The following is a 20,933-nucleotide window of genomic DNA, read 5'->3' on the forward strand; positions in this document are numbered from 1 at the left end:
AAAAATAATCATAACAATACATGAAAGACAACTTTGGAAAGAACATTGTTTTCACAGTTCATCCATCCTAATTAGTATGGTTTTCATGTGAAATACTTAGGCAGCTGTGACTTTCAGCTTTTTAAGACTGTTCTCCCTCTCTTCCTCCTGGTAAGACACAGGTCATTTGCTCCCCCAGTTTTCGAAGAATTCAGCCTCTTTTTTTCTTGTGGCCAAGGTGAATGAGCATTGGGAGCAAAGAATCTAACTTGCTCCAAATGAAAAGTCAAAATCTATGCACATGGTAAATGACGCTCCTGGTGGCTGCTGGAAGCTCATCTTTGAGCAGGGATGGCAGAGACGAGCTCTGGGGAGAGTGCCAGCGTCAGTCACTAGTCGGGGCTGCCCTCTCGGCCTGGACCTCTCCCCTTCAGCTGGTACAGGAAGAGGCCCTGTCGCCGCTTCAGAGCCTTCCAGCTCTCCTGCCATTTCCCACTGCAGCAAAGCTACAGCCTCGTCAGACGGCTGCGGGCAGCGGCCTGCCCCCTCCTGGGGTTCACCTCCGTGGGCCTGGGCCTTCCCCTGGGCCTTGCTATGAGTCAGTGGGGAGCCCAGTGGGCTGTGGTCCTGGAGGCCCATTTTTAAGTGTCTTCCTCTAGAGCAGCGGTTCTCAACCTGGGGGGTGCAGCCCCTTTGGGGGTCGAACGACCCTTTCACAGGGGCCGCCTAAGACCATCGGAAAACACATATAATTCCATGTTGTTTTTGTGATTAATCATTATGCTTTAGTTATCTTCAATCTGTAACCATGAAAATACATCCTGCATATCAGATATTTACATGACGATTCCTAACAGCAGCAAAATTACAGTTAGGAAGTAGCAACGAACGTGACTTTATGGCTGGGGGTCCCCACAACCTGAGGACCTGTATTACAGGGTCGTGGCCCGAGGAAGGCTGAGAACCCCTGCCCTAGAGGAAAGGGCCTACGATCGTGCCTCAGGGCCCCTTTCCGGAGGCCGGGGTGGGACGAAGTCCTCTGAAGGGAGGCGGCCCGTCTCTCAGAGGTGACCCTGGCTGGATGGCGTGACTGGGCTAGCTGCCACCCAAGGGTGAAGGGGGCGGCCCTCCACGACCAGGCGTGTCCTGCTGCTGTGCTGCGGGGGCTGCATGGCCCGCTGCTTTCCGGGGACGCAGGTGTTGACCGGCTTGCCTTCCTTTCCTAGGTGGTTTTTTGGCAAAATCCCCAGAGCCAAGGCAGAAGAAATGCTTAGCAAACAGCGGCACGATGGCGCCTTCCTCATCCGAGAGAGCGAGAGCGCCCCGGGGGACTTCTCCCTCTCCGTCAAGTGAGTACTGCTCTGCCAGCGCCGTCTGCAGCGGCCGCACAGGGGCCTCAGGTTTATACACATCGGAAGATTTTACATTAAAATCCTGATTCCTGGCCCCTCAAAAATGTGTTCTGGCAGCGCTGGGCTTAGGTGCCCCATGGAAGCGCCCAGTGGCGGAGCCGCAGCTGCGCCGGCGCGCGGGCTTGCCCGTGGCCCCTGACCCCCGCAGCTCTCCCGCCCTGCAGCCTGCCCTGCGGGGACCCCACCGCTCCCCTAAGGGCTGGCCGGTGGCCCGTCCTGGCGCACATCTGCCAATGCCAGCCTAGGCCTCTCTCAGCCATTTAAAAGGTCACTGCCAGGGTTGCGGGGTGCGTTGCTTTCCCTTCTGGGGAATGTAAATGGGGCAGGGAGCCGGGGAGAGCAGGCCCTGGGGCGCGCAGGACGTGCCGTCACCCCAGGAGTCCCAGAGAAGGCGAGTGGGGACCTAGAGGATTCCCAGCAAATCAGCCCCAATTTGTGACATCAACTTGTCGTTCCCAAGCGTTCTAGTTAGTACTGTGGCCTCTCAGGAACCCCTAGGGCCCCGAGGAACCTTACAAAGCAGGGCGTTCTCTATATGACGAAGAAGTGATTAGTTTAAAATTGATTTTTTATTTTTATTTTTTAAATTATTTGTTTACTTATTTTTTTTAGAGAGAAGGGAAAGGAGAAAGAGAGGGAGAGAAACATCACTGTGTGGTTGCCTCTCACTCGTGCCCCCAAGTGGGGACCTGACCTGCAACCGAGTCATGTGCCCTGACTGGGAATCGAACCAGCGACACTTGGCTCGCAGGCTGACGCTCAATCCACTGAGCCACAGCAGCCAGGGCTCTAAAATTGATTTTTTAAATGAAGGCTATAAGAATTTGCCGTTTATAAATAAAGATTTTTTTAGTTTCAAAAACCAATTAAATATCTTGTTTAATTTCAAGACCAAATGTCCGTGGTTGAAGTGTAGGTTTTTTTAAAAGTAGATTTAAACTGAGGGGTTTTTTTCCTCGGTGAAGCTACAGGAGGAGGTTTCAGGTCGTATTTGCAATACTCGACAGCACAACTTCTAGTCCCGACATGAAAACATCCAACTCGATTTAATTAGAAGTTTTCTCTTCTCACGATGGGTCTTTAGTGGACTTGACTCTTTAGAGCAGTTTTGGTTCCCAGCAGGAGTGCGCGGAAGGAACAGAGACTTCCCGCCCACGCGCCTGTGACGCGCAGGATCAAACCCGCGCAAATGGGGTCGCGGGAGAGCCCCTGGACGCGGAGGCGTCGCTGTCGTTGCGCCCAGGGTCCGCCGCCCACGTGTCCGTCACTGCGGGGGCGAGGGGCGCGGGCGGTCACCCGCCCTTGGCGCGCCGCTGGCGGCCTGGACGGCCTGTCGCTCCGGGCTCTGCGGCCCCCACGCCGCGCAGCCCAGCAAATAACGTTTGAGGAGCTCGTGCCCGGGTCGTTACAGAAATTAAACTCGAAACCGATGTGAACCATCGTGATCAGAGCCGGTGTGAGGAGGCCCAGGGACCGGTCCGAGGTGCTGCTCTAGCGTCGCCGTGCCAGTCGGGGCGGAGCGCGGCACGCCCTTCCGGGAGCCGGGGGTCGCGGGTCGGCGTCCTGGCCCGGCCCTGCCTCCGCGCCCTGCTTCTCTGGCAGTGGCGGCCCTGCGGCTCCTTCCCGGGCACCACTGGCGCCGTGGAGCGGGGCCCTGCCTTGCTTCTCACGTCGCTCAGCCTGGGCCGCTGCAGACCCGTGGGTGACGCCCCGGGGAGCGCTCTGCGCGGTTCCGAGCCCTGGGCGCTCGGTGCTGCCACCTGCTGGTGCGGCTGAGACGGTTCTGCTTCGGGGGCCTCGGAGCCTGGGGGTCGTCAGCAGGACAGCCTCGTCCCCTCGCCCAGCAGCCGTCCTCCGGGGGGCCCATGCGGGCCGGCCCTGCTGTGGGAGCCGGGCGCCCGGCCACGAACAGGACAGGCAGGCCTGCGCCCCGCTGGCCGGCTGGCCTCGTGGCGCTGGGACGTGGTCCCTTCGCTCAGCCGGGCACCAGTGTAAAAGGGAGCGTCTCTTTCACCAGGTGACAGAGAAGCCTGGGGGGGCGAGGGGGAGGCTGGGCCGCATTATTTATTGTCCCAGTATGTCCTTTTTTAAAATATATATATTTTATTTTTAGAGAGGGGAAGGGAGGGAGAGAAACATCCCATGTGTGGTTGCCTCTGGTGGGCCCCCAACTGGGGACCTGGCCCACAGCCCAGGCCTGTGTCCTGACTGGGACTCGAACCGGTAGCCTTTCGGTTCACAGGCGGCGCTCAGTCCACAGAGCCACCCCAGCCAGGGCCCAGGGCATTCCGAGAACTAAAGTCCCTGATGGGACACATGACTTGAAGCTGTTCCCAGGGAAAGAACTATTGACAGTATATCCAGTCCCTCCTCTTCATACTTACCTATTTCCTTCCCCGCCTTTTGTAGTCTTTAAAATCACATAAGACTTTAATTTGAACTCAGTTTTTTTAAATCTGCACCGGAACAGTTAACGAGTCGCATTCCTTGCCTTCGATGGGCTGTGTGTCTGGTGCCGTGTGGGGCATGCCACAGGCAAGGGCTTGTCTTCACAGGTACAGGGTCCCTCACTCACCGCGGGCGTTCCATGCTAGCCCCCCCGCGGTAGGTGAGAGTCCGCGGGGTAGGACCCTTACGTTTATTTTAGTATTTATATGTATTTTAAGACTTTATAAGTCCTTCCCACACTTATAAACCGTGCCCAGTCCCTTATTAATGCTTCCCACACTTTTATAAACACTACGTATGTTCTTAAACATATTCTACACTCTTAAACCTACGTCACTTTAACAACACATGTGCACAGTACCGCAAAATCCCATGACAGAGCGAAAAATCCGCGATAAGTAATTAAATATAATATTTTTAAAAATCCCGCGATGGAGTGAGGCCGCGGTAAGTGTCCCGCAGCACAGAGCGGGACCGCTGAGGTCTGACAGACGGTGTCCTGCTGGCTGGTGAGGACACGTCATGTTGTCATTGGCCATCCCCGGCCCTGGTGGAGGGGCCCCGGGAGCACGTGGGTGTCCTGACCCCCCGCCTGGGTGTCTGCTCTGCTGCAGTCTGGCCTGCGGGCTGCGAGGACGTGACCCCCTCGATGGGCCGAGCCCCTGACCTGTCTCCCGTGTGCCCCCCAACCCTGCCCAGGTTTGGAAACGACGTCCAGCACTTCAAGGTGCTCCGGGACGGCGCCGGGAAGTACTTCCTGTGGGTGGTGAAGTTCAATTCGCTGAATGAGCTGGTGGACTATCACAGATCCACGTCCGTCTCCAGGAACCAGCAGATATTCCTGCGCGACATAGAGCAGGTGCCGCAGGTAAGCCTCCCGGGAGAGAGGCGGGGTCGCTTCAGGGCGGCAGCAGCGCCTCGGACAAGCAGGCGCCTCACACGGGGCCGCCTCTGGGGCCACCGCTCTCAGTATTCAGACGGTCGCCTTGGACACACATCAAGGGTTTGAGTCTGAAATCAAGCAGCTTTGCCTTTTCCGGAGACTGCTCCTCGGAGGCAGGTTTTGCTGGGTGACTGCCTGTGTCTCTAGGAAAGAGGGTCTTGAGCACACTGTCACTCAGCTTCCCTGGAAGCGGGCTGGGAGGAAAGGCGGCCTGGGCGTGAGGCCCGCACTCCCTCTGCGCCCCGGGCCTGGAGCTCTGCTCACCGTGCGTGCATTCAGGCCCCTGGCCTTTTGACTCTAAAACCTGTAGGGTTTTATAACTGGTAAAGTGATAGGCACTAGAGCATTTTCAAATCCTGGGGCTTTGAAAACAACCTCCTGGCTGTGGCTGAAGTTCTTTCCCCTCAAGGCAGCGCTGACTGCTCTCGGCTTCATCCTGGGGCCTATGTGGCTGCCGGGGGGGTGAGACCTGCCCTAGTCCTTGTCTGAGCACTGGAGAGAGATCACCCTGCCCGCGTAGGGTAAAACTTCAGCACGTGAGAATTTGAGAATTGGGGCGGTGCAGTGTTTCAGGAAATGTGGGAAAGCTGGCACAGGGTCGGTCGTTGCCCCGCACCGGGCCCGCTCACCGGGGGGGCACTGGCCACGCTCAGGATGCAATGTGTGTGTTCTTTCCTGCCCCCTCTCTGCAGCAGCCGACCTACGTCCAAGCCCTCTTTGACTTTGACCCCCAGGAGGATGGTGAGCTGGGGTTCCGTCGGGGAGACTTTATCCACGTCATGGATAACTCAGACCCCAACTGGTGGAAGGGGGCTTGCCACGGGCAGACCGGCATGTTTCCCCGCAATTATGTCACCCCCGTGAACCGGAACGTCTAAGAAGCAAGAAGAGGTTATTTAAAGAAAGTGAAAAATTTTAAACATGTTCAAAGAATTAAACCCACGAGCTGCCTCTTAACAGCACCCCTTGAGGGAGCTCGGAACGCCTGGCTGGGTCACCTGGTGACCCTCTCACTTTGGTTGGAACTTTGGGGGTGGGAGGGGGAGTTGGATATAACAATGCCAAAACTTACCTATAAATTAAGAAAAAGAGTTTTTATTACAAGTTTTCACTGCTGCTCCTATTTCTCCTTTGTCCTTTTTTCATCTTCTTTTCTCTTCTGTCCCTCTGTGCATGACATTTAATGCCACATATAGTCCTAGCTGATGCCAATAATAAAAGAAAAGAAACCACGTGGGCTGGTATTTTCTCTATGCAAACTGTCTGCTTTGGTCGGAGTGACTGCCAGGACAGCCACCGCTGGGTCCTCTGTGCTCGCAGGCGGGGCGGGTGGGGCCCCCTTCAGCCCTGCCCTCTGCGTTTTGTCCAACTTGGACGCGGAGTGGGTGAAGGGCAGGAGCGGTGCCCCTCTTGACTTCCCGAGAAAGCCCAACTGAAAGCCTGTATCTCTTTCCCACGTTGTCTTCCCTTCCGAGCGGCGTGGCCAGCGTGTTGTTTTTCCAGTGCCTTTTCCTCGCTTCCAGGGTTGCTTTTCGGGGTGGCTTCCATTTGTTCGGTCCTGCGGTGAGTTACAGGCAGCACAGAGCTGTCCGCTGGCCTGTCTCCTCCTCTGTGGAAGCGTTCTCCCTCGCTGGGGAGGGAGCAGGGCAGAGGAGGAGAGGCGAGTCGGAGTGGGGGCTGTGGGCCTCCCGCCTCTCCTCAGCCAGGAGGGTGAGGGTTCAGCTTTCATGTTTGCGAGCCCCCCCGGAGCTGGAGGGAGCGGAAGCCCGGTGTCCGGAGTCGCTGCCCTGGGGAGCAGTGTGACCAGCGGCTGGGGCGAGAGGACAGGCTGCAGCTCTGCCCTCACTGCACTGGATCTGGCTGAAAAAGAGAGGCCAGCATCCCTGGCCTTGCCGTCTCAGGGGGTGTCTGCCCCCCTTTTTCCTCCCCAGAGACCCCCTGACGCAAATCCTCGGAGCCAGCAAGTTTCAAACACAGAAAAGCCCAAGGAATTCAGCCTGTCGCTCTCTGACTCTTATCAGGACTTACTGTGTTCCCACACTGGGGGAGAACAGGCGTCTTCACTTCATTTTTCTTGCTCTGAAAACCAGGGGTATCATCTGTTCATGCCTTTTACTGTTTGTGTCCCCACCTAACCTGCCCAGGCGAGCCTCAGGGCAGTGCTCAAGAAGCGGCTGGGTGGCTTTCGTGTCTTCATGCACAGCAGGCTGTGTTTATAGCTGCTCCGCCCAGCTCCCCAAAAGGAAATGTCTCCGTGAAGCAGGAATAGCAGGAAGGAAGATGGGAAATGTAGGAAGGCCACGTCCACTGAAGAGCGCTCTGTCCGTCTCCTGTCACCTCCTTGTCCCTCAGAGTGATGTGCCTGTGAACTTGCTCTCTCTACCCAGCCCCCTTCTCCCAACAGAACTGGGACCGGGTGTGGGTGACGGCCTGGGGTTCTGAAACGGTCATGGGGGTCTCCCTGGACTCTGGTTATGGAGGCGGACGGGGCCCGGAGCGCAGAGACCCGGAGGCGGCTGCCGTCCTGGGCAGAGCGGCCAGCCTCGCGTGCCCCCACCCCCGACGGCGTCTCTCCTCGCTGCTGCCGAGAGGAAGCTGGCGTCTGCACCCGGACCATTTGATTGTTTTATTTTGGAATTGGTGTATATCGTGGAGCCTTGCTGAACTAAGTTTTGTGTGTATATATTTAAAAAAGAATCAGTGTTTAAATAAAAAGATCTATGTACTTAATCCTTTAACTGCGGATAGAATTTGGTAGATAGTGGTTAACTGTGAATAATAAACACACAATGACTTCTTCACTCCGAGTCTTTTTTTACCCCCTCCCCTTAAAAGAAAAACCTAAGACCTGTCAGGGAGTCAGGACTCTTAGGTGCTTATTTCTGACTCCCCTCGCTCCTTGGAGGGGCACGGGGGTCCCACTGGGCCCCCCAGGAGGGAGGCCCACCCTTGGCTGCTCTCCGGAAGCTGGGGCAGCCTGTCCCCAGGGCGGCTCTCCAGGGCCGTCCTCACCGCAGGGCTGTGGTTGAGGGCACAGCAGGCGTTCTGGCATTTCTGATGGAAACCACAGACCGTCGTGCTCTGAGATGGAGCGCGGCTGACCTGGTGCTTGTCCCCTTGCCCACCGCCTCCCGACCCGAGTCAAGGACGGGCTGACGGGACGGTCTGTGCTGAAGCAGTCGGTGTGCTGAGTCGCTGAGGCACGCCTGTCTGCTTCCAGGGGGCCCTAGGCCTGTTCACCCCCACAAAGGACTGGCTGCAGGAGACCAAATAGAACGTGTTCAGAGTGAACGAAAAAGAAACGAAACCCAAGGGATCGCCCCTGACGTCCTTGGCCCAGTTCCTAAATAGAGCCCAGCGCCTGACCTCAGCTGTGGCCGCGCAGCGCGGGCAGGGAAGTTTCCAGTTCCTTCTCTGCGGGGGCCGTGCGTGAGAAGGAACTCACCCAGCACTGCCCTGCCGGGGGCTGCTGGCCACATGGTCCGCCGAGGCCAGCTCCTGCGGAGCCTCGCAGAAGTTTCCAAAATGGGCCGTTGACTTGAAAACCTAAGGCAGCAACTGTCGGCCTCCTTGAGGCTTCTTGCTCAGTTGGACGAGCGGCCTCAGAACGAATGGGAACACTGCTGCTTGGTTACATGTTTCCTGGTGACGGTCTCCCCTTCCAACCGTGGACGTGCCGTTCCTGGAGAGGCGTTTGGGTGGGAGCACGTTTGGGGAGACAGCGTGGAAAGCTCGGCCGCGGTCCATGACTGAGCTGCAGGTGGGTGGGCGGCCGCGGCTCGGGCCTCCCTCCTGACGTGCATCACACTTTGCGGCCTGGGAGTTTGTCACAGGCTCGCCTTCGTGACTGTGGAGGGACAGCAGCTGCAGCTCCTGCCGAGGGCTCCAGGGTGACCTCTGCGGTGCCAGGGCTGCTCGGGTGGCTTGCTGGAAAGGAAGGTGGCAGGCACAAGGGGCCCACCTTCCCTGGACATGCCCCCCTGGCCACTTACAGTAGGGGATCTTCCGGTCAGAACGTTTTACTTTCCCAGGGTGCCCGGGTAACTAGGAAAAATGGAAGTGGATTGTGTCGGGGCACCTTGGAACTACCTCTAACCCCTAAGACTATTTAGATGCAGTGCAGTTCCCCAAATCTGAGCCCTGTTTTACACTGAAGAACAAGGAGACACTCAGAATCTGGTTCAGTTGGGGGCTTCTTAAATGTGGTCCCCAGGGGTTACAGGCCGCAGCCAGAGCCCAGCGCCAAATGAGTGGCATGCTCACCGCCAAGGTGGCCGGCATCCAGGCCCTGCACCACTACTACGTCTTAGGTTCCTCGTCACTGTCGAGAAGGAAGATGGCTATTCTGGGTACCGACAGCGCCGGTGCATAAACAGCGGGGGGCGACGAACCCATTTGCGACACAGAGCGCTCCGAGCCGTCCTTTAAAAACTGACGGAGACAGTGTAGAAGGTGCGCCGCATCCCGTCCCAAAAGGTATTCCTGAGACAGCCTTTCAAAACTTGATTCTGGCCCATCCACCAAGCGACACTGGCCCCGAGGACAGTCTTACTCTTTCCTACGGGCCGGCCTCCGAGACATTACGGGCGCGGTGCCAGCCCACACGGCAAAGCAAGCCACAGCCTCTGCTGGCGGAGGGTCCGTGGAGCTCAGTCCAGCCGAGCGGAACAGCTGTAAAGTGTGGCACCCCTATCCTCCGCCCCCGGCCACAGTTAGGGTTTAGAGAGCTGTCCTGTCCTCAGGTCTGACTAGTCTCTTGAAAGGGCCTGCCTCCCTCCAGGGTCACTGGTTGGTTGTGAGGGCTACGAGCTTGTGTACGTGCCCTGGCCCCTCTCCTGACCTGTGCTGGCAGGTCACAGGCACAAGCACCCCCTTTTCTGTGTAGCTGCCTTCAGGCATGTTGATCGCAGCTGGGAGCGATTTCTGTGGTGAGCTGTTTTCCTGGGGTGCATGGTGTTCTGACTCGAGCTGGAGGCCCCTCCCCCACTCTCAGGTGCTCCATTGATGCCCACCCCCAGACCTTCAGCTGCCCCTTCCCACTCCTACGCTGCTCAGCCGTCCTGGAACCGGAGAGCCTCCCACGCAGGCTCCTGTACAGGGCACCCATGCATTCTCCGCTGGTGCTCGCACTGTGGGTGTGAAGCTGAGGGACGGGAGAGTCCCGACAGGAAGTGTGCGTGGCATGCAGTGTGGAGCCGCTGGGCCTCGGGCCAGGTCTCGGGGGAGATTGTTCGGAATGAAACACGGAGACCCAGCCCACTCGGCAGGCAGCGTGACGTTGGCAGCAGGTGTGCTGGGGATGAGCACGCAGGCGGAGACAGGCTGATGAGGAGCCGGGGCAGCCCTGGCAGGGAGGAGTCGTCCAGGCTGGGGTGCGGGGCTTCCAGCCCAGGCCCAGCCGTGCCCGCCCACCCCCTGGGAGCAGAGGGCTCCGTGGTGGTCCCGTAGCGAGCGGCAGGGAAGCAGAGGCTTCAGGGGCCGGCGCACAGAACATCCGAGGGGGGCCTGGGCGGGGTGGCGGAGGGGGCCCTTGAAGTCATGCCAGCCGAGGGGAACGAGGTGCTGTGCGCCAGCCGCCGGTGGCCCGCTGTGGCCAGGTCCTGGAATTCGAGTGACATGTGCCACTTCTGGGCGTGGCCGGCCCGCGTGGTCCTCCGCTTTCTCCTGCTGGCTGGACGCAGGAGAGCAGGGAGGGACCCCCGGCGCGCCTGCTGCACTTGACATGAGTTATTCCTCACTCACCACCCGCCCACTGCGGGGCTCTGTCACAACACCGCCCTCCCCCGGCGACCCCAGGGCCTCCCTGGGGAACTGTAAGCGAGGGAGAAACTTGCGTGGCCCCGCTGAAAACGTCGAGTTTGCGGGGAGGAGGTGGAGTTGCTCCCGGTGATCCGACACGCACCGAGGCGGACGCGAGACCAGCAGCCCCGCCGCCACGGGGCCGGCTCCGGGTGCCAGGCCCACGGCCCAGGCGCTCGGAAGGCCCCGCTTGCCCCCTGCTGCCCTGTGTCCTTGTTCAGCCACTGGCAGGTGCTTGTTGAGACTGTCACGCGTTTCATTCCGGCCTCTGCTCAGAGCACCCCCGCCCCATGCAGTTAGGCGTCTCCTGGCCTCCAGCACTTTCTGCTCCTTCCCTCCCTCAGCTCTCCGGGACAGCCGCGTCCCTTCCGCCAGGGGCCTTACTGCGTCTGCGCACTGCCCATCCACCCGCGGACTGGGAGCGCCCCTTCGGGGCAGGAACCTGGTCCTTGCTGCACCCCTCGCAGCTAGAAGAGCGTCTGGGACATCCTGGGTGCTCCTTCATCATCCGACGTGGGGACAGCGTGTCCCAGGCGCTGCTGCCAACGAGGCCAGTGGTGCCGGCGCCACGACCTCGCCATCTGTCGGGGAGGCAGCCGAGCAGTGGCTCAGTGTGAAGAGCCGCATATTCAGAGCGTGGGGGTTTGGGGGATATTCAGCAGCGGCTCCCACCTGTCTCGAGATTGGGGAATACCAGACAGTTGTGTTAAACTGAGAGCTGAACGCAGACCAGGATGGTCGCTCCGTAGAGAGGAAGGAGCGTGCTCCAGGGAAGGAGGTCTCGGGCAGGAGGCCCTGCAAGTTCCAGAAGGACCTGAGTGGAGAGAGGGAGGGAGACCAGGGTCCAAGGCGGAGCTGACACAGGCAGGGCCAGAGGCCAGATGGAGCCGGGCAGTGTGAGTCGCAGGAAGGAGCTCGACGTGAGAGCCCTGGGGGGTCGGGCGGACTTTAAGGATCTTCAATAAGATGCAATTTGCTTGTCATCCACGCACCCATTTAAAGTACACTCTTCGAGGGTGTTCAGTATAATTCACACACAATCGATTTTGGCACATCTCTGCCACCGCCAACAAGGTAACCACGTACCCGCGATCTGCCGCTTCCCACCCCCCGCCTCTCTCAGCCCCGGGCTTTCTGGCTTTCTGTCTCCGCGGATTTGCCCTTCCTGGCGTCTCAGATCAACGGAACCGTGCGGTATGGGGCCCTCTGCGTCCGGCTTCTTCTGCTCGGCGTCATGTTTTCAGGGGCCAGCCATGCGCTGGCCTGTGTGAGGGCTTCACTTCTCCTTCTGGCTGAAGACTTGCGCAGGGCGGGTGTGGCACACTGGGCTGCCCGTTCCCCCGGTGATGGCCCTGTAGGTGGTCTCCACTCTGACTGTGAGCACGCACTGCAAGGTTGTCTGAGGACGTGCCCGGAGGCCTTGGACAGAGGAGCACCCCATCCTGTGTGGCTGGGACAGAGGAGAGAGAAGGAGCAGCGTGGGGGAGAGAAGCTGCTTGATTGGAACCGCATTTCAGAGGACGGGATAGCAGTGAGCCTTCGGACCCTTGCTTGAGCTTCGAGGGACCTGGGCCGTTTTAGTGTTCATAGTTTTATTTTCTTTTTCTTAAGTAAGTCCCTTTGACATTTCATATAATAATGGCTTGGTGATGATGAACTCTTTTAGCTTTACCTGGTCTGGGAAGCACTTCATCTGCCCTTCCATTCTAAATGGTAGCTTTGCTGGATAGAGTAGTCCTGGTCGTAGGCCCTTGCTTTTCATCACCTTGAATACTACTTGCCTGTCCCTTCTTGCCTGCAAGGTTTCTTTTGAGAAATCAGCTGATAGTCCTATAGGCACCCCTTTGTAGGCAACTCTCTGCTTTTCTCTTTCTGCTTTTAAGATTCTCTTTTTACCTTTCACGTTCGGCATTTTAATGATGATGTGTCCTGGTGTGGTCCTATTTGGGTCTAGCTTGTTTGGGGCTCTCTGTGCTTCCTGGACATGTATGTCTGTGTCCTTCACCAAATTTGGGAAGTTTTCCTTCATTATTTTTTCAAATAAATTTTCAATTTCTTCCTCTTCCTCTTCCCCTCTGGCACCCCTATGGTTTGGATGTTGGCACTTTTGGAGATGTCCCAGAGTCTTCTTGTACTATCTTAATTTTTTTTTTTAATTCTTGTTTGTTCTTTCTGTTCTGGTTGACTATTTATTTCTTCTTCATGTTCCAAATCATTTATTTGAATCCCAGCTTCTTTCCCTTCACTGTTGGTTCCCTGTAGATTTTTCTTTATTTCACTTAGCGTAGCCTTCACTTCTTCCTTTATGTGTTGCCGTACTCAGTGAGTTCTTTGAGCATCCCCATCACCAGTGTTTTGAACTCTGCATCTGATAGATTGCTTATCTCCATTTCATTTAGTTCTTTTTCTGGGGTGTTGTTTTGTTCTTTCATTTGGGCCGCATTTCTTTGTCTCCTCAATTTGGCAGCCTCCCTTCATTTGTTTCTGTGTATTAGGTAGAGCTGCTTTGACTCCTTGTAAAAAGTACCTGTAAATTGGGTGGGGCAGAGCCTTAAGTAATCACGAGGGTGGGACCACCCATTTCACTGTGGCTCAGAGAGGGGACTGTGCTGCCGCCTGGCTTCTAGGGGTTTGCCCGGCACACGCCCCATTTCTAGTCACTTCACCCACTCCCTGTATGTGACTGACACCCTTCCAGCTGTTGCCCTGCTGTTGAATCCCAGAGTGGGTGCGTTTGCATATGTTTCAAGACCATGCAGGCCCTTTAAGCAGAGTTCCCTGAAAATCCAGCAGTTCCTCCCACTGCCCCAACCCCCAGTGGTTTTTACAGCCAGAAGTTACAGGGATTTACCATCCTGGCGCTGGAATCCTGGGCCGTGCAGTTGGGCCTGGGGCTGGGATCACTTGCTCCCAAGGTATTCCTCCCGATTTTTATCCACCACACGGGAACATGAGACCTCCCGTGCCCATTCCGCTACTGTCTCTCCACGCCACTCCGCGTCGCCACGCCTCTGTGCCCCGTCTCCATGTCTCCACCTACCTGTCCGGGTGAATGTGGCTTCTTTAAATCCTTGGTTGTCAGACTTTCATACAGTTCGATTTTCTGACAGTTCTGGGTGTTACGTGTTTTGAGATTTAGTCATAATTCTTTTTGTGGTTGCGTGAGACTACAAAGCGGGTCCACCTGGGCCTCTGCCTTGACCGGAAGTCTGCTTATTTGTAGTTTCAGTGTAAACTTAGAACCAGCTTGTCTCCTTTCAGATAAAAAGCCCCCGGCTGATTTTATTTGGAGCGTGTTAGATTTATAAGCTACCTTTATGATGTCGCGTCTTCCTGCCCAAGAGAGAACACACCTGCCTTTCCCACTCCAAGGCCTTCAGAAATGTTTCAGGTTTTCCTCACAGAGGTTCTGCATGTTTCTTACGGAGTTTATTCTCAGGTATTTTATCTGTTTTGTTGGTATTTTAAATCACTCCTCTCACATCATACCATCTAAGTGGTATATTTGTACATGGGACGGTACTGGTTTTTCTACAGATTTTGATCTCGCTTCCCTACTGAACTGCTGGGCTGTTGGAAGTGGTTCGGCGACTGATCTCACACGGACAGGTGGGGGGAAAGACGCCGCGCAGAGCTCTAGGATTCTAGGACTAGGAAGGGTTCCAGTGCAGGCAGAGCCCCGCTCAGCCTGTCTCCCTCCTTCTATAGGACGGACAGGGCACCGGACGCCCAGAGGCACTGCCTGGGTCCTGCCCACGCCCTTGCCCGGCCTTGCACAGTGTGTGGCGTTTTCTAACTTACTGCTCTGTGTGCTTCCACTCCCGGCTCCAGGGGACCTCATTTTGCTCTCAGAAGGGCTGGCTGTACAGCGCGGGATGTGACATGCAAAAGACATGCACATTTGAGACATCCATGATGTGGCGTGTTCCAGTAGTCCCTGACTTTTATCACCGAGTCGTGGCCCATCGCGTGGATGTACCACATCACATAGTGTTCTGTCGAGGAACAGCTAGGCTCTGTCCCGTCTGGGCTGCAATGAGCATTCTTTTTTCAATAATTTTCTTTTTTAATTTTAAGATTTTATTTATTTATTTTTAGAGAGAGAGGAAGGGAGGGAGAAAGAGAAGGAGAGAAACATCAGTGTGTGATTGCCTCTCTCACACCCCCAGCTGGGGACCTGGCCTGCAACCCAGGCCTGTGCCCTGACTGGGAATCGAACCCGCCGTGCTTCGGTTAATGCCGCCAACTGTGCCATCCAGCCAGGGCTGCAGTGAAGGTCCTTATTCAAACCTTGTCGTAGCCCTCTTTTCGTGTCTCTTGGATAGACACTTGGGTGCGGGATTGTTGGGTCCTCGGTGTGTAGATGTTCAGCTTCCTATTAAACTGCCTGCTCCATGCCGCTCCCGCAGCCCTGGGTGGGTCCCGGGGCCCTTTGGCGCTCTCCGCCTCTAGCTTGGGCCCTCCTGGTGGACGTGTGACGGTGTCTCCTCACGCTTTTCGTTTGCATTTCCTTTCAACTGATGATGTTCACTTGCTTACTGCCCTAACGTGTATTTCTTTGTGAAACGTTTGTTCGGGTCTCTCACCTCGTTCATTTATTGGGTCGTTTATCGTTTTATCGTTCAACTTAACATCCGGATGCACGGGTCCCAGACATAGTCATCCTCGCTTCTCGTGGGACTAGAAGTCATGGTTGATGGGGGCACGCCAGCCCCTCCCTCGTGACAGAGCCGCACCCACTCTGCGCCTCTGGGCCGGCGGTGGCCACAGGGGACGGCTCCCCTCACACGCAGCGAGAAACGCCTTCTCTGGGAGGCTCCGAAGCAGGGGATGGGCGAGGCGGGGACCTGCCCGGAGAGAACCACATGCTGGGAGCCAGGAGGCCGCCCCAGACACCCAGCAGCCTCTGCCTCGGTGCGGCACGGCCCATCCAGCCTCCTTGCGTTCAGCTCTTCTGAGAAGAGCAACAGAAGGAAGTTGGAATGCACAAGAAATCAGCTCTTGAAAGTTACTGGACAGTAAATCCTCTCTCCCTTTTTTTTTTTTTTTTTTCTTGATTAGTTTGCTGGCGTTTGAGTCATTTGCTGAGTTAATCTGAAAGGACCAAAAAGGAACTGGGTCAGAAGCGCCTCTATCTTTGGCCCCTGCAGGCTCTTGGGACTTCCTCCAGAACCCTCCAGCAGTTGGTGGTTTTTCACGATTTTTTCAAACTTAAAGCCCTAAAGTTTCTTTTTTAAATGAGTAAATAAGAATGATGGAAACTATGTCCACACAAAAACCTACACGTGGATATTTGTAGCTGCTCTATTCAGAATTGCGGAACTGTGGAAGCAGCCAGCTGTCCTACACTAGGCGAACGCGCCAGCAAACTGCGTGGTCCGTCCAGACGGCGCCCCGTTACTCAGCACTGAGGAGGAACGAGCTGTCAACCGCAGAGAGATAGGGAGGAACCTTCGATGCATATTGCTGAGTGAAAGAAGGCCGGCTCCAACGGAGGAAACGCTCCTCTGTTCATCGCTGCGTCCCCAGCGTCTAAAACAGCGTCTGGCCATGCAGATCCTCCATAAACGTTTAATGGGGGGGAAAGATGATGAGAAAGGGAGGTGCTTCCTCTCAGCCCAAGTCGTTAGAAAGGTTGGTCAGCTGAGAGGTGTGTCCCCAATTCACTGTCTCCCCAGATGTGGGCCACCAACCAAAATTCTTATTCCCAGACTTGATCAGGATATGTCCCTATGGAGGGGTAATCTGCACTTAAAAAAAAAATTTTTTTTTTATTTATGCATTTATTTTAGAGTGGGAGGAGGAAAGGGGAAAGAGAGGGAGAGAAGCATCTCTGTGTGAGAAAGACATCAATCAGTTGTCTCTCGCACGCCCCCAACTGGGGACCTGGTCCCCAACCCAGGCCTGTGCCCTGACTGGGAATCAAACCGGTGGCCCTTTGGTTCGCAGGCCGGTGCTCAATCCACTGAGCCACACCAGCCAGGGCTGCACTTTTAAATAAACATCCCAAATGATTCTTGTTTCAGCCAAAGTTGGGAACCCTTGCCGTGCTTACTAAAAATGTAAATTTTTTAGACCTTTTGGAGGTCCAGAGGCAGCAAGGCACGGACACCCTGTAGTTCAACCCCTTCCTCTTTATAGAAGAGAAGCTGCAGCCCAGAGAAACAGCGCCTGCCGAGGAGCCACCGCAAGTCTCCTCCTGGCCCTCGGGCCCCTTCCGGGGGTGTGTCTGGCCACCCACTCAGGCAGTAAGAGATTCTCCTGCCTCTGCTGGAGAAGATCTTCGCTGGAGGCAGCTGATAAACGCCAGCTTTATTGGTCAAGGCCCAGGAGGCACTGACTCCCTCCGAGGAGGAGGCAGGAGGAGGGGGAAGTCCAAAGGAGCTTTTAATAGGTCTGTTTAGGGTAAATGCTGATGAGGCCACAGAAGAACTCACTTCCCCAACCTGACGGGAACCGCTGTTTTCCTGTTACTCTTTTCACATGATATGACTTACTTAGAATATTTAACTTAAAATGAAATAACCAGATTTCAGATATGCAAAAACTAGAACCAGGTGTAAGCTCAGGAAAACTGGCACCTGCCACTCATCTCTCTGCTCAGCCACCGGGTTGCCATCTGAATTTGGGGGACCTTGGGCACATCGTCTAGGCCTTGGCCATGAGTCTTTCCAGTTCTGATGATCTGTGGTCCTCTGAGTCTTAACTCTCTACAATAAGCCTGCAGCCGAAAGTGCTGTGGCCTGCAAACTGAAGGGTCGCCGGTTCGATTCCGAGTCAGGGCACTTGCCTGGGTTGTGCGCCAGGTCCCTGGTTGGAGGCGTGCGAGAGGCAACCGATCTCTGGCACATTGATGTTTCTCTCCCAGTCTGTCTCCCTCCCTTCCCCTCACTCTAAAATAAACAAGCAAATAAATAAATCTAAATTGGACATCATTAAAATTAAGAACATCTACTCTTTGAACAACACAAGAGCAAAAGGACAAGCCACATATATGATAAGGGGCTTACATCCAGAAAATATAAAGAGCCTCAAAACTCAACAAGAAACAAAAACAATACCACTAAAAACAGGCAGAAAGCCCCGGCTGGTGTGGCTCAGCTGGTTGGCGCGTCGTCCCACAAACCAAAAGGTTGTGGGTTCGATTCCAGGTCAGGGTGCCCACCTAGGCTGCGGGTTCGGTCCCCCGTTGGTTCACATGTGAGAGGCAACTGATCAATGTTTCTCTCTTACATGGGTGTTTCTCTCCCTCTCTCTCCCTCCCTTCCCCTCTTTTTAAAATCAATAAGCATGTCCTCAGGTGAGGAAAAAAAATAGGTAAAAGATTTGCACATATACCACACTGAGAAGATAGATATACAGAGAGCAAGTAAGCACATGAAAAGATACTCATCATTACTCATTAGGGAAATGCAAATTAAAACCACAATGAGGTATCACTGCATACCAATTAAAATGGCTAAATTTATCATGAGTGGCTTTACCAGGGATGTGTCATGCTGCTGCGGGGAAGTGAAACTGTATAAACACTTTGGAAAACAGTTTGGCAGTCTCTTAAAAGTTAAATATACACTGACCATATGATCCAGGCACGGCAGTGCCAGGTCTGTACCAGGGAAATTAGCACAGACATCCATAAAAAACTCATTTGGCCCTGGCCAGGTAGCTCATTTGGTTGGAGCATTGTCCTGATATGCCAAGATTGCAGGTTTGATTCTTGGTCAGGGCACATATAATAATCAGCCAATGAGTGCATAAATAAGTGGAACAACAAATCAATGTTTTTTTTTCTCTATCACTCTAAAATTTAATTAAAAAAATTTAAACTTATATGTGGGTGTTTATAGCAACTTTGTAACAACCCAAAACTGGAATGCAAATGTCCACCAGCAAGCAGACAAGATAAGCCGGCTGTTGTAGAGCCGTGCAATGAAATACTAGTCAGCAATAAAAAGGAATCAGCTAATGACACACAAAATGGACCAATCTCGGGAGAGTTATGCTGAGGGGGAGAAGCCAGACATAAAGGACGTCAGATATGATTCCATTTATATAAAATTCTATAAAATGCAAACTAACCCATAATGACTTATTGGAGGTCAGAGATTCCTTCAGGGACGGGGGCAGGAGAAGCGAGGGCAAGAAGGAGGGACAGGAAAGGGGTATGTGGAGTCTTTCGGGGGCATGAGTGTATGCTCACTATTTTGTGGTGTACCCCGCACTTCAGAACATAAAATTCCTTGCTTTGAATACATGTAATCCACTGTATGTCAATTACACCTCAATAAACCTGTTTTAAAAATAATGATGATTCTGGAACAGCTTGTCAGACCAGAAAGCAAGGAGACTAGTAATTTTGTCAAAAGGATCCAGGTGCCAATTTTAATAGGCCCCACCGGCCACAGGCGGGAAAGTGGTAGCATCTGTTAGGATAATGCCTACAGTGGAAAGAGAACAAATAGATTTAAACCCATGTGTATTCATAATGATAATAATGTTAATGAACCTCATCGATCGATAGCTTTGGACATACAAAGGAACCAATTATTTTGAAAACTGCTAACGGTAAAGAATTGCACATTGATCGTGCCTTTCTTAAGTAATCGTTGGCCAACGAAGGGATGTTCCTCTTCACAGGTATTCCAGCTAATAAAGCTGAAATGGCATCGTCATTTACCACGCCTTATCAACACAACGATCGTCAATGGCTGAAAACATTACAAAATGAGAAACGCTCAGGCGTTACGATTCTCCTCATGGAAGTACACAATACCACGTGCGTAGTCTTGTAAAAAAAAATCAAGCCTGATCTAATTAGACCTTTTAAATGTAACTACCAATATGCAGAGAACACAGGAGGGCAGAGGAAGAGATTAAAACAATGTCACGGGGATGCCACCAACCAGAGCTGGACTGGGGAAAAGTCTAGAAGACAAACTACTTGGTTTCTTAAATAAAATAAATAAATAAATAAATAAATGAAAAGAGAAAAAATGAAATGGAAATAAAAGAAATTCCAAGTGGAAAAGAAGAGGCAAACAAACAATAGATTAAAAAAGACGTAAGAAGTGTGTTAACTAGTTGTTGCAATGTGTGATCTGGGTCTCAATTCACTTTCTAAAAATGCCATTTATAGGCAAGTCAGGAAAATGTAAATAATTCAATATGTGGCATTAGGAAATTATTGTTGATTTGGGGGGCGGATATGTTTTAGAAAAGGAATGCTTGTCTTTTAAAGATACATTCTGAAATGTTTACTGGTATAATCATAGGTTGTCTGGTATTTACATCAAAATTATGTTGGAGGGGAAGGTAGGTACAAGAATAGAGGAAACAAGATCGACCATGAGTTGGTTAACTGTTGAGTAATGACTACGTGCTGGTACACCAGGCTATTTTCTCTACTTTTGTAAACGTATGAAATTTTTTAAATTGTGCAATAAAATGTTTTAAATTATGCATCAAAATGATTGCATTAATGTGAAAAGTGCAATTTAAAAATCAGGAAGACTTGCAAAAAAGCTGACGTTACTTGATTAACAGCCGTAAGATGAGTTATTTCCCCTTAATTTCTACATCTTCTGTAATGTGTCTGTATGGGTTTCTTTTTCTTTTTTAAAGATTTCACTTATTCGTTTTTAGCGAGGGGAAGGGAGGGAGGGAGAGAAACATCCGCGTGTGGGTGCCTCTCGCGCGCCCCCAACTGGGGGCCTGGCCCGCAACCCAGGCCTGTGCCCTGACTGGGAATCGAACCTGAGACCCTTTGGTTCCCAGGCCGGCGCTCAACCCACTGAACCACAGCAGCCAGGGCTATATATGTTTTTATGACGAGAAAATACTCGAAATAAACCCTAGGGGCAGAGGCAGATTTAACGGCGGGCGCCCCGGGCCGCGCAAAACCATGTATTTTTATTTTCCCTCTCTTTTTTAACGGGCCCAGTGTTTTCTTCTGCGCCCGGGGCCTCAATCGACCTTAATCCGCCTCTGCCTCTGGGGTAAACAACACCTCTATTTTTAGCGTCTTCTGCCAGGTTTTAAAACCCATTTATTCTTTCCCTCATGTCCTCCATGTTTTTACTATGCTTCCCGCCATCTTTTCCAAATTTACGTTATACGGGTTCAGGGACTACAAGGGTTTTGAGGAAAGCGGGTCAAGTTCAGCGGTCCTTAATCTTCAGCCGCCGCAGGCTGAGAGCAGAGGCTTCGGAAGACCGACTTCGGGATCCGTTTGCTTCCGATGGATGTGTAACATCCGCGCACGCGCTCAGTAGGACTACATCTCCCAGGAGTCTCTGCGCCTCGCAGGGGGACGGCTTCGGTAGCAAAGGACTACTGTTACCCAGTGACACTTG

The 20,933-nt window shown here is 53.7% G+C and overlaps 1 protein-coding gene across 3 annotated transcripts in view; it reads left to right on the top strand.

Annotated features, from left to right (window-relative positions):
- GRB2 (growth factor receptor bound protein 2) overlaps positions 1-6,014 on the top strand; it is a 53,975-nt gene extending 47,961 nt beyond the window's left edge. For all 3 annotated transcript variants that reach the window (XM_090290538.1, XM_090290540.1, XM_090290539.1), the window contains 3 exons: positions 1,206-1,328; positions 4,539-4,707; positions 5,475-6,014. In XM_090290538.1, coding sequence (XP_090146664.1) covers positions 1,206-1,328; positions 4,539-4,707; positions 5,475-5,660 — 478 coding nt within the window. In that variant the 3' untranslated portion in view covers positions 5,661-6,014. The remainder of the gene's footprint in view (positions 1-1,205; positions 1,329-4,538; positions 4,708-5,474) is intronic.
- The last annotated feature ends 14,919 nt before the right edge of the window (positions 6,015-20,933 follow it).

Source organism: Furipterus horrens, unplaced genomic scaffold (genome assembly GCF_987537825.1).
Source record: "Furipterus horrens unplaced genomic scaffold, mFurHor1.1.pri manual_scaffold_11, whole genome shotgun sequence".
NCBI classification, from domain to species: Eukaryota; Metazoa; Chordata; class Mammalia; order Chiroptera; family Furipteridae; genus Furipterus; species Furipterus horrens.